The 12,995-nt window shown below is 50.3% G+C and overlaps 3 protein-coding genes across 3 annotated transcripts in view; 1 reads left to right on the top strand and 2 right to left on the bottom strand.

Annotated features, from left to right (window-relative positions):
- HSD11B2 (hydroxysteroid 11-beta dehydrogenase 2) overlaps positions 1 to 1,996 on the top strand; it is a 12,953-nt gene extending 10,957 nt beyond the window's left edge. Inside the window, exons 3-5 of the mRNA XM_069085756.1 lie at positions 174 to 359; positions 515 to 652; positions 1,051 to 1,996. Of these exons, the coding sequence (XP_068941857.1) occupies positions 174 to 359; positions 515 to 652; positions 1,051 to 1,418 (692 nt within the window). The 3' untranslated portion in view covers positions 1,419 to 1,996. The remainder of the gene's footprint in view (positions 1 to 173; positions 360 to 514; positions 653 to 1,050) is intronic.
- Positions 1 to 12,995, bottom strand: part of TPPP3 (tubulin polymerization promoting protein family member 3) — a 134,146-nt gene that overhangs the window by 95,812 nt on the left and 25,339 nt on the right. The window lies entirely within an intron of this gene.
- Positions 3,694 to 12,995, bottom strand: part of ATP6V0D1 (ATPase H+ transporting V0 subunit d1) — a 102,788-nt gene continuing 93,486 nt past the window's right edge. The window contains exons 5-8 of the mRNA XM_069085757.1: positions 5,629 to 5,706; positions 5,197 to 5,373; positions 4,820 to 4,897; positions 3,694 to 4,641 (exon numbers count right to left, since the gene is read on the bottom strand). Of these exons, the coding sequence (XP_068941858.1) occupies positions 4,480 to 4,641; positions 4,820 to 4,897; positions 5,197 to 5,373; positions 5,629 to 5,706 (495 nt within the window). The 3' untranslated portion in view covers positions 3,694 to 4,479. The remainder of the gene's footprint in view (positions 4,642 to 4,819; positions 4,898 to 5,196; positions 5,374 to 5,628; positions 5,707 to 12,995) is intronic.

The following is a 12,995-nucleotide window of genomic DNA, read 5'->3' as shown; positions in this document are numbered from 1 at the left end:
GTGTGTGTGTGTGTGTGTGTGTGTGTGTGTGTGTGTGTGTGTGTGTGATTCTAGAGGATAAGGGAGTAGGATCCAGGCGGGAAGGGAAGAAGTCGAGGATTGGAGCTGGGGATCAGGAGGATGTGAGATGGGGGAGGGCTGGGCTGACCATGACCCTCTCTCCTACGGTGCAGGGCTCTGGGGACTAGTGAACAACGCCGGCCACAATGACATAGTGGCCGATGTTGAGCTGTCCCCAGTGGCCACCTTCCGCAGTTGCATGGAAATCAACTTCTTCGGGGCTCTGGAGCTGACCAAAGGACTGCTGCCGCTACTGCGTCGCTCCCGGGGCCGCATTGTCACCGTGGGCAGCCCGGCAGGTGAGAGTGGGTCACCAGGGCTAGGGGCTGCGGCTTGAGCTGGAGGGCTAACTCAGCCTCGGCCATGCCAGGCCCAGGGGGCCCGGAGCTGGCGGGGGAGGAGGGGAAGATGTGCCAGAACCTCAGGACGGTGTGTGCGCGTGCCTTCCCGCCAGGAGACATGCCGTATCCTTGTCTGGCCGCCTATGGGACGTCCAAGGCGGCAATGGCTTTGCTCATGGACACGTTCCGCAGCGAGCTCCTCCCCTGGGGGGTGAAGGTCAGCGTCATACAGCCCGGATGCTTCAAGACAGGTGTGGATCCCAGGACTGGGAGGTTGAGGGCGGGGTCTAGACTTTCCGAGTCCACTGCCCGAGGGGCAGGGCAGGACAGATATGCTGGGGGTGGAGTCTGGGAAATCTAGGCTACTCCGGACTGAGCAGGTAGAAGCGACCAGGCGGAGGCTGGGGACCCCCTCCCTCTTTTCATAGACAGGGAAACAGAAGTCCCAGATCGGATAAGTTCACTACTTGTTTGACCCAGACCTCGAGGACATTCCTTTGGATCTGTGCTGGGGAGAGGGTTGGGCTGGGCGGCCTTTGAGGTCCTTCCAGCTTCCTCCACGTGATTCCAGGTGGGGTGGCTCTGGGCTTGGGGCGGGGGGAGAGGGAGGTGAGCGAGTCCACCCCAACACCTGCTGCGGCTCCTGCAGCGCCCATGGAGGACCCCGGCCTCTGGGAGCAGCGGAAGCGGCTGCTTTTGGCCAGCCTGCCCGGCGAGCTGCTGCAGGCCTACGGAGAAGACTACATCGAGCACACGCACGGCCAGTTTCTGCGCAGCCTGCGTCTGGCGGTGCCCGACCTGAGCCCCGTGGTGGAGGCCATCACCGATGCGCTGCTGGCTGCTCGGCCCCAGCGCCGCTACTACCCCGGCCGGGGCCTGGCCCTCATGTACTTCATTCACTACTACCTGCCCGAGGGGCTGCGACGCCGATTCCTGCAGGAGTATTTTATCAACCATTCGCTGCCTCGGGCCCTGCGGCCCCCGGCCCCGAACCAGACCCAGACCACGTCCCAATGAATCAGGCACAGCTGCCTAGGGTCCCCGCTGGGGAACCACCTGCCCAGTACTCAGTGGGGGCCAAGTGAAAGAACTCTGCTCCTATCGACCCATGTGACCTTGGGCACATCATTTCCCCCCCCCCCCCCCCCCCCCCCCCCCCCCGTTTCCTTTTAACAAAGGAGCCGGTTTGCATTAAATGATCTCGAGGGTCCCTTCCAACTCCAAATCCTTTGATCTCCTGACTCAGCGTGTGGGCACAGCCCAGGATAAATCCAGATGTGGCCCCTTCCACATCAGTGGTGTCTCTAGGGCCTTCTTCCTCACAAAACCCTCAGAAGAGCGGTCTGAGGGGAGGAGGGAGGAATGGAGCCCCTCCTACCATGAAGGGGTGTGCCTGGTAAAATCTCAATGAAAGGAATGTTTCCCGACGTTCTGAGATCTGAAGGGTTAATTCCAACCACATCTTGGCTGGTTCAAGAATTAGAATCCTCCCTCAGAGCTGCAGGCCCAGCTGTATCCTCTATAGCACCCCACCACTTAACTGATTGTCACTTTTAAAATACATAAATAAACTGGAATTTTTATTTCTCCTACAAGTGGTCTGAGTACATCTTTTTTTTCTTCCTGGCAATCAGGGTTAAGTGACTTGTCCAGGGTCATGCGGCTAATAAGTGTCTGAGGCTGGACAGGTCCTCCTGACTCCAGGGAAGGTGTTCTATCCACTGCACTACCTGGCTGCCTCGAGTCCATTTTCCATGGTGGTATCCTGGCAAGGCTTATGAGGGTAACACTGACAGGGAGTAGATAGGCCTGAAAAAAGGAAGAACAGTGACCAGGGGTTTGTAACATAGTGACTGGGAGATGTAGGTGTGTTTGCTACTGTAACCTGCAGGAAGGGAGGGATTTTCCCATCTCCCCTAGACTGGAGAATTCATCAGAAAGCCTCCGGCCCAGCTTGGTACTCTGCACTTGGCCAGGTCTGCACAAACTTCCTCTCTTCTGGGACAGCCTCCCGCTGTACAGATAAGCCAGTGAAGAAATGTGTGGTCAGAGGCCAATGCACAGAGTAGGCCCTTTTTACTGAGCTGCTCAGACCTGTGATGGTGGATAAGGGACCTTTGTCTTAGAGCAGTTTGAGCTGGAGGGAAGGAGGCTCTTTCAGGGGTAGATGCCTTCCCCTCCTTGACACCCTATGGGCTCAGAAAAAAGGGCAACTGTTGTGGGGCAGTCTTAAGAGAGTGGCCTGGGGCTGGGCAGTTAAGTGCTGAGTGTGTGGTCATAACGGTCATGGTGCTCAGGTAAGGCAGGGAGAGAAACAGACCCCAAGGGTTCTGGACCCTCTATACATTCTGTGTACTACCTGTCTCTTGGTAACTACTGCACTTGGTAAACAATGCTGAAGTATGGAATTCCATCCATACCTGATGCTAGCAGGGTGTATGTGACACCATGATCTGGGAGGGAAAGGGGGGATGCTGTGCCACATTGGTGATCAGTGCCTGGGGGTGTCCAGTGCTGGTCTGGGTGACCTTGTAACTAAGTGTTGTGGAAAGGTGTATGTGACCCTGAGGGATGGAGAATGTGGATCTTGTAGAGAACGGGGAAAGAAATCGAGTGCTGGCCTACTCCCTTTCCTATAAGCCTATCAGCCGTGCTCTTGACTCAGGCACCCAACTCCTTATGGGCAGCAGGGCCCTTTTGGGAGGGCTTTTGTGCCCGGCTCCATGCCAGGTGAAGTGTTTTCAGGGTGGGGAGGACAAAGCCAGACTGACAGGTCTTTCCTGTCTCTACCTCCTAGCAGGGGAGGTGCTCAAGTGACTGACAACCCTGGCCCTCACCTGCCCCCCAGGCCAAAGGCAGGGCCTGACCCCCCCATCCTAACTCATAGCTTCCTGATTTAGGCATGGGGGTCCCCGGGTAGGTTGTTATAGGCACAAGACAACCATAACCATTAGGTCATCCTGACTGGGTAAGTCTGTATGTGAGAAAGTGTGATGGTGGATAAGGGACCTTTGTCTTAGAGCAGTTTGAGTGGAGGGAAGGAGGCTCTTTCAGGGCTAGATGCCTTTCCCCCCTCTACAACCTATGGGCTCAGAAACCTTCAGAAAAGAAGCTGGGATGTCCAATAGGATGTCTCAGAGTCTCAGGGCAAGGACCATGATGAAGGGGAGTACTTATATTGGGCTGAGGGTACACAAATCTACATGCCTTAGGCAGGCTAGGTTAGTAGTCTAAGCTTAGAGTGTGGACCAACCCCAGGGCCATCCATGGGGAAAGGAATGAGACACTGGGCTCAGAGTGGGCAGCTTTATTGTTAGGAGAAACACAAAAACTCAGGGTGAGCTGGAGAGAAGAGAGATAGCCCATTCAATGGAGGAGGGCCTGCACAGCCCCTGACTTCTGTACCAAAGCCTCCTGGCGGAGGGTGGGAAAGGCTCCTTAGTTTCCAGAGCCAGAGCCCTGGCTTGTGCTGGTGGGGGAATGTCTGTGGATGTGTGTATATATGTATGTCAGGGAGAGGGATGGGTATGCGGGGAACTCCCTTGCCTCTAACACATATCACTTCTCCACTCGGATAGGGCCCTGGGGCAGCTAAGAGGAAAGGGGCTGTCAGGAGGTGGGGAACCTAGGGGGCAGTCAAGCTGGCTTTCCTGAAGGAGGGGGAGGAGAGGGTATCAAAGTGACCACATGCTTCTCAGATGCCTTTAACAGCTGTAAACATCAGGACAGGGGTACCCCTGTATTCATCTCTCTTAGGGCAGGGGTTTGAACAACACAAAAGTTACAGAGGCTACTTGTGGGGTGTGGAGGCTCAGCTTTAGGATCTTAGACCCCTGCCACTCTAGCCCTGACACAGCTCCAGAGGACAAGGGTGGGGAGGGGGAAGGAAGGGGAAGCCCTGCTTCATCAGCATTAAGTGCATATGGAACAGGCCAGAACAGTGACTGTGTTACAAATACACGCACGCCCAGTACCAAGGGCTCTCGTGGACCAATATGTGCGTGGAGCCCTACTGTCCTTCCCCAGGGACCTCATGGAATTGTTGCCAAAGGATAGTAAACGGGATCAGAAGAGGGAGCTAGAAGATGGGGATATAGTTGTCGATCTTGGCCCGGTGGCGCTGGGCGATGCACTCAGCAATCCACACAATGTTGCGGCACTCCTGCTCCTTCAGCTTGACGAAGGCATAGAAGACGCCAAAGTGGAACTGGTTGAGGAAGGCCAGCTTGTTGAGCTTCACCTGGCAGAGCAGAGGTGGGCATCACCCCAGGGCACCCTGGCCACAGCAGGTGCTCCCAGTGGTGGCTCATGGAGGTTGAGAACAAGGATGACAGACTCCACCCCAGCCCTGGTCTATCACTTCCCCACTAGGCCAAGAAGAGTAGGGAAATGAAGACTAAAGAAGAGGCCCCTTTTACCTCGTGCTCAAAGAATCGGTCCTCCAAGGTCTTATCTCCAGGATTGCTGCCAGCCCCTTCAAAGAGCAGTTTATATTCCTGGAAGGAGATAATGGGGGTAATGCTTAAGCTGGAAATAACAGTGGGGGGGTGGTCCTGAGGAGGGGAATGTGGGAGCATAATAGGGAGGGGGTGAGAGGGGAAGATCATGCCAGAGAAGGTCAGAGTAAGGCCTTGGGCATGGCCTTTGCCACTTGAATGAGGGGGCCCAATGGCACGTGAAGACAGGAAAGGTGATGAAACAAAAAAGGGGTCTCACTTTTTTTTCAGGGTGGAGGGGTGGGGGGGAGGTGGGGCCCCTGGCACTGGCTGGAGCCACTGCTCCCGTCCCTACTCACCGGGTAGTAGTCAGCCACTGTCTTGACCTGCTCGTAGTCATCGGCCCTCGCCAGCTGGGCCAGGCCCTCAGGATAGAGCTTCCCACAATGTGGGAACAGCTTGGCCCGGTCCTCCTTGGAGAGCTCAGTGCCAAATGAGTTGATGGTAATGATGAAGGCTCTGCGGTCAGCCTCAAACTGGCATGGATAAACATACATTGGGGGTGAGGGTGGAATGGTAAACTCATGAGCCCTGGACCAGACTCAAACTGCTTTGGTGAATCTGGTCTCAGGCCCCCTTGCTGCCTTTCCTTGTTGGATGACTCCCTCCGGGTGGCGTTGGGGGAAGGAGGGATGGTGAAAGGCAGGGCTCTGGTATGAAGGTTTGCTGTTGACCATGGAATGGAAACTTGTACAAAGAGAGGCAGCTGGGAGCAGCTGTGAGGCACTTACCTCCAGGATGGGACACATGGCATCTGCAGTGGTGCCCCCCAGCAAAGCGCAGAACTTGTAGAAAGACTCTAGGTAGGCCTGGAAACAGAACATTGGGGGATGGCTGAGCCGATCATTTTATTCCTTCCCTGCTCTTTCTATTTTCACTGGCCGGTCTCACGCATGGGGAAGGCTTGGGGGCAATAGGGCTTGGCCCTTCTGTCCTATGCTCAAGGCATCTGGGTAGCAACCTTCCTGCTCAAACCCATGTCTTCCCTGTCAGTGGCCTCTGGTGAAGCTGCAGAACACTGACAAGTCTCTCCTCCCCCCCAATCCTAGCTCTGCCACCCACAACCTGCATGACCCTGGGCGTCACCAGTTCAAGACCTGTTTTTCCATCTGCAGAATGAAGGGGATGGGGTGGGGTGGACTACATAATCTTTAGGGATTTCTTCCATGTCCAAAACCTCAGGCCTCATCCCTGGCTTCTCCTAGTCAGAGAGCTGAGCAGGCTGCAGGTAGTCCTCCAAGCCTTACTGCTGGGGGGGTCGGTTGGGTTCTATTCACTCAATTCCCATGGAACCTTGGTCTTACTCCTGGTCCAATGTTCTGCCACATGAGCTCATGAAGGTGGCTAGTGGAAATGAGCACAGAGAAAAGAGCTGGGCTGCAGAGTCAGAATGACGTGTGTGGGAAAATCCTAGAAAGCATCTGTCCCACCTGAGGTTCTCTGCTTCCTAGTCCAGTCTGGGCTTTGGTCTTACCACCACCTCCTCCTACAACGCGGTCTTCTCCCCCTGACTCATGATGGACTTTAGAGATAATTTAATTTTATTCAGCACTTTTGGAAATGAGAAAACTGAGGCACATCGACAATACAGAGCCAGTCTGAAGGGACTTTTGCAGTCATTGAATCCAACCCCATCGTGAGGTGCTAGCTAGCTACAGTGCTGAACAGTGATGTCAGTCGATGGGGACTTCACACCACAGAGGGCAGCCATCCCATTAGAAGAAACCTTCCCATTTTACAAATGAGGAAACTGAGGCTGCACTACATCATCTTGCCTACTCAGAGTTAGACCCCAACTTTCATTCTCTCCTCTCCACCCTGGCTGCTTGCTGCTGTCCACAGCCAGATGCCTAGCTTCCTCCAAAGCCAGGCAGAAAGATGGTATAGAGGGACCAGGGAACTTTCTTACCCAGCTGAAGCTATTCTTTGGAGACCCTAGGAAAGGCAGGGAAAAGGGCCCTCTGCAGAGCAGCTCCCACAATGACAACTGGTAAATGGAGGCTGCACTGGCCGACTTTTCCTACTCTGGCCAAGCTTGAAGGCCCTGGAGTCACCAGGAATGGCCTTGAGCATGGGTCTTGGTGAAGATGAGTCCTGCAGACAGATGTAGCCCAGACTGAGCATGGCTTGAGCAGGCTGCCCATCTGCCCCCATGGGCAAGGTAATACTCCATGGCGGCACTCACCAGAGTGGTTATTTATTGGCCTGAAAGCATTTGACTGTGGCAGTGCCCAGGCCGTGGGGTAACCTGTGAGCAGAAACCTGTTCTCCCCTGCTTGGTTCTCTTCCTCCTTCTCCGTCTCCCTTGCTAGCTCTTCATCCAGGTCATGCCAGCTAACAGTGGGTGTTGGCCCAAGGCTCCGTGCTAGCCCCTCTTCCCCTTTCCTGCTATACTATTTCCCTTGCTGATCCCATGGATTTAATTACCATCTCTATACAGATGATGCTCAAATCTATTTGTAAAGGAAACTGAGGAAGATGAGTTGCCCAGAGTCTGTACACAACTAGTACATATCTATGAATTGAGGTCTTCCTGGTTAGGGCCCTTAACCTCTCTTCTGACCTCTGGTCTTACATCTTTCCCTGCTTATCAGACAGTTTGAACTGGATGTCTTGGATATGTCCCAAACCGAGCTCGTTATCTGTTGTCCTGTTTTACTGTTGAGGTGCTCCCATCCTCCAAGCCTCCTCCTGTAGAACTCTGTTGCCAAGGCCAGGCTTGCAGCTTGGGTATCATCCTGGACTCCTTCCTCTCTCTCCCCCTCTCACCTGACCCAGTCAGTTGCTATCCCTCCAATCCCCCCTCCTTCAACTCTATCTGCCCCACTCTGCTGCAGGCCTGGATTACTGCAACAGTGGCCCTGCCTCTAGTCTTTCCCTACTCCAGTTCATTTTACTAATACAAGATCTAACCATCACTCCTTTCTTTAATTACTTCTATTCCAGGATCAAATGTAAAATCCTCTATTCAAAGCTCTTCATAAACCAACCACCTTCCATCTCCTCAGGCTCTGTATACCTTAGTTCTGCCCTCTCCCCTCATTCTCTGACATCACTGACACTGTCCTCTCCAGACTCTGGGCATTTTCCCTGGCTGTCCTTTCTGCCTGCAACTACTTCCTTCCTCATCTCTCCTTCCTAGTTTCCTTGAAGTCTCACCTACTGCAAGAGGCTTTTCCCCAATCCCCCTTAATCTTTTTTTGGGGGGGAGGGCAATTGGGGTTAAGTGATTTGCCCAAGGTCAGACAGCTAATAAGTGGTGTCTGAGGTTGGATTTGAACTCAGGTCCTCCTGACTCCAGGCTCTATTCACTGCACCACCTAGCCATCCCAAATCCCCCCTTAATCTTAATGCCTTCATAAATGTTTGCTGACTTCTTCCCAGTATTGGTACCACCTTAGACCTGGGCCTAATCCTGATGCTAGGTCACCTGCTGTTCTGCCTTAAAAGCAATCATCCAGGTATCCTTTCCTGACCATGTCAGTCTAGGTGGTTCTTTCCAGTTCAAAACTGGTCTTCCTCAGGCCTTTCCACTCCTGACATCATCTATTTTCTCTATGAGCAAGCCTTTCTTCATCCTCAGACTGGTTCTCTCATGCACTTCCCCCACCACTGCTGAAGGAAACTCCTTATAGGTTTCTGGCCTACTAAGTACAGCAATATGATCACTTAGACTTCAATACTTAAATCATTCTGGAACATCCTTGTGGGTGTTCTCTCCAAAGATGCAGACTGCAACTAATCCATGACTCGGTAGTCTTTGAAACTCTTGTCTGTTTTTCTATAAATCTTCCACTATACTGGGGGGGCTTCTCCTAAGTTTCTTAGTATTATGTGTTTAAATAAATCAGCTTAGAGATGCCTCTATTGCATACCATATATTATTTTTATTTTTCCAATCCAGTATTGATTAAAAAATGTTCTGATTGATATGTTTTGTTTCTGCATTAAGTAAAATTTCCCCTATATTCCTCCTCCTCCTCTTCCCTCCCAAAGAGCTATCCTTAATAACAAAGAAGTTTCTTAAAAGAAAAAGGAGAAAAAAAATCAGTAAAACTGATCTAGAAAAATCTAACAACGTATGCAGTGCTGCACACTTGTGAACCACCCTCTACCCCAACCAAAGGGATATGGGGAGGAGGGCTCTTCTCATCTCTTCTTTGTGGCCAAGGTTCTTTTCCAGGATTTTACAATGTTTATTTCTGCTTTATAGTGGCTGTTTTATCTATTTACCTTATTGTCACTGTGTATGTTTTCCTGGTTATGCTTACTTCACTTTGCATCAGTTCATGTAATCTTTCCTTGCTTCTCTGTACAATACTTGTTTCTTACAGCACAATAATATTCCATGATATTTCTGCACCACAATTTGTTTAGCCAACCCCAAATGATGGGCCTCTTTATTATTATGGGCTTTGAACAGAGGATTTTACATTTGATCCTGGAAATAATAGAATTGATTAAATAAAGGCCTAAGTAGAGAGCTATTTCCAGTTCTTTGCTACCGCAAAAAGTGCTGTCATCAATACTGTGGCGTATATGGAGGCTTTATTTTCTTGTCAGTTTTTGTATTGATTTTGAGCTTTGCTCTACTATATCGAGGTTCTGACAAGTTCAGATGCAAATGACTGAGAAATGACATTCATTTTGGCAAGCAGTTGCTTCCTATCTCTTTACATGCAGTCAGTTTCCACTTATGGAACATGACCTATTATTGAGCTCTTCCAATGAATGGTCGGCACTTTCAAACATCCTTCTTGAAGTAGACAATGATGACAAATGGGTGTGCAGCTCTTACCCTCTGGCCTCGTATTGCAGCACCCTAAGCAGCACAGTCCAGTGTTTGGGGGGCCATCCTTCTTTATACTCACCCTTGTACTAAAGTCACCAAGTATCAAATTAAAGTGATTTAATTTGGAAAGGACTTGCTTCACAGAATCAAATTCTCCATGGAATTTATCTCTTCATTCTCTGCAACAGATGATGGTGCAGAAGCTACAGGAGGACCCTTCACTTCATGGTCCTCTCTTCCCTCTGTTCTCTGGTCATGAGCTCTACAAACCTTGACTGCCAAGCACTCTATGGAATGGTCAGGGGATTCATGAGAAAGCCAGTCTACTCTACACTTTGTTCATCTCTCCTTCTGTTTATCTTCAACTTTACCTATTGCTTCTAGTTTCATTTACAGTGAAACGGTCAACATTAACAGGATTCAGTTTCTCCAACAATACTACAATTTGGTCACTGGACAAGGCTCTGACATGCTTGGAATCCCAATGATTTTTAATGTTTGTAGGTGCCTGAAAATTGCAGTTCTTGGACCTCTTTGGTCCTTTTCCTCATTATTATTACAGAAAGGGACCACAGAGCATTAAGGGCTATTTTTAATTCCTTTTTGTTTCATGAGAGATTACAGCAAAATAATTCTTTCCTTAGGGGCCAGCTGACTGAGGATGAGCATCTCCTTACTTAGCTAATTTCATCATGGGACAACAAAATCTGTTGCTGGGACCGTACTCAAAACTTTTGTGGCATGATAAAACCTACCAGCGCTTATGTTCCACTGCCAGCCTTCAAGACCTCAGTCATCTTCATATTATGAGGAAAGAGCAGGACTTTTGTGACAGTGTAGAATCTAGAGACACATACAGTAAAAAAGGGGGCTATTTCTTCCTAAGGGGTTTGAAGGGACTTCCAGATGGAGCTCAGCTTAAGGGGTAGGGGTGACCTGGGATCCCCTGCACTGCTTCATTTCACTATAATTTGACTACATTGGAGGTGATATAATTCTAAATTCCTGAAAACCTGTTAGCTCTGAATTACCGGAACACCTGGGCTTATAGAATCAGAGGCAGGGAAACCTTACCCTTAGCCTCATCTATTCAAAGAATTTAAAATGGAAGGGACCTTAGATACAGTAATTTATATTTCCAAAAGTGAGGAGACAATCTCAGGGGTGAAGTCACTTGTCTCTGGTCACATACCTAGTAAATTTCAAAGCTGGGATAGAAGCCAAGTCTCTTGCCTCTTTCCATCACACCGTGTTGTCCCAAGACTAGAGGAGTGAGCAAGTCCATACCTTCCTATCTTAGAAGATTAGGAAATGGAGACCCAGAAAGGTGAAATAACTTGGCCATAGTCATAAGACAGCACTAGCACCGGGATTCAAACTCAGGTACTTAGAACTCATTGCTATTTCCCTTCTGCTGTGACACTGTCCAGTTTCCCTGAGGAGTCTCGATGAAGACTGGCCTCTCCCTTGCCAGAAGACCTCCAGAGTAGAAGCTTGGTGAGACTAACCCCTAAGCAGTGACACGGCTTCTCCTAAGTCTCTGCCACTGTTACTGGCCAAAAAGGCCATTTCTTTTCCTTAATCTGACAGACGGTAAACTCTTCTCCACCTCAGCCCCATCTCATATATCACAGGCCAAATTGTCAGCTCCATCTCTGCTGAAGGATCATTACTGCCAGCGTGGATGTCAGCAGCACATCACATGGGCTGGATATTTTGGGGCCACCAGCAGGAACAAACCACTTCTCACTGGACAAATTGGATTGCCAACCACACAGCGAAGAGTGATGAGTGGTAAAGAGGTGTGGGGAGGAGGGAAGGAAACAACCATGTATTGTAAAGCACAGCCTTACTTAGGGCTGGCAGTCCCCCTTGCCCCTGACTCCTGCAGTAAGGCGATGGTGAACTACAGATCTCTTTAGAAGGATCTGGTAGAATCTCTATTCCATATCAATTTATATTTATTCCATACAACCCCAAACTTCTGCAGAGAATCCAGGCTGCCTGGCTTCGAGCCCTCTTGGGCAGGGTCAGTCTTGCTGGGGAGAAGCAGCAGATCTACTGATTCAGGCTGGGTCTGTGTCCCACACAAGAACCTAAGTTCTTATGCTGTGTCTGTACTTCATAAGCTCTGATGACAACCTGTGGCCAGGTTTAGACTCCCCCACCAAAGGTGTACCTGATTGGCACATTCACCAATGCCCTGGCACTATGATGGCATGACTAAAGCCAGTGATTACTTCTTCCCAGAAAAGATAATGGGAAGCACAGCATCAATCTGGGGCCAGAAATTCCAGAATCTTTGAGTTGGAAGGAACTTTTGGGGTTTAGTCCAAACTGTATCTGAAGAGGAATCCCTGACATGTGAGCACCCCCCTAGGCTCCACCCAAAGGCTAGTTAATGAGAAGTCTGGTTACTCTAGGAAGGTTGTCCCTTGAAGTCCTGCTGAGGGACAGGGCAGGACCCTACAGGTTGGGTAACCTCAAACCTATGCTTCCTTCCTGCCCTGTGACCTATGATTTAGGCCAATGGCACACACACATGCCAGGCATGCTCCCAGCTTGCCTGGGGTCATCAAGGGAACACAAGAGGTTAGTTACCAGGTACAAACTGGTCATGGGGGCAAGGGGTATTAGTGGTGGTGGTAGAGAGGACATGTCAGAAAAGCAAGGAGACTCTCTTCTCTGAAGATATAGATCCTGAAGCCTAGAGAACAACTGTGCCTCTATCAGATATCACTACCATAGCCAGGTAAGCTGCTGAGGTGCCAAGACAGAGTAGCAAAGACCTTCTCCTAGTTGGGGAATATGCCACTTTGATTGAAAAATCGATTTTGCCAAGAGAGAAAATATTGGGCTAGGCTAGTGGGAAATGGAGTGGGCAGGGGAGAGAACAAAGAGCCAAAGTCTCACAGGATTTAGAGCTGTGAAGGACCTTAGAGGTAATCTAGGCCAGCTGCTTCATCTGGAAGAAAAACCGAGGCCCAGGAAGGAAATGACTTTCCCAAGGTTGTCTAAGTTGAACATTGCAGACCTGGGATTCTGGCATCAGCTCCAGTTCTTTTTACTAAATGATATTGCCTAATTGTTAGTGTCCCGGTATGAACCTTTCACATTCAGGATGACCTGGGAAGTCTGAGGTAGGTAGGTACTACACAGAATGTGGCAGCTTTGCCATGGCAGGGTCTCTTTGGCTCAGCCGAAAGGCCAGGACTCTCAAATTTCCCTGGCTGCTAAGCAAATCACCCTCTTTGCAAATCACTTGGGACTTCAGCACATCCTTCCTGGTCCACCTCCTACATCAAA

This window comes from Petaurus breviceps, unplaced genomic scaffold (assembly GCF_028583685.1).
Source record: "Petaurus breviceps papuanus isolate PSGF00001 unplaced genomic scaffold, PetGlider_PUasm1.0 176, whole genome shotgun sequence".
Taxonomy (NCBI): domain Eukaryota; kingdom Metazoa; phylum Chordata; class Mammalia; order Diprotodontia; family Petauridae; genus Petaurus; species Petaurus breviceps.
The sequence above is the reverse complement of the archived record's forward strand: the minus strand, read 5'-3'. Positions and strand labels throughout refer to the sequence as shown.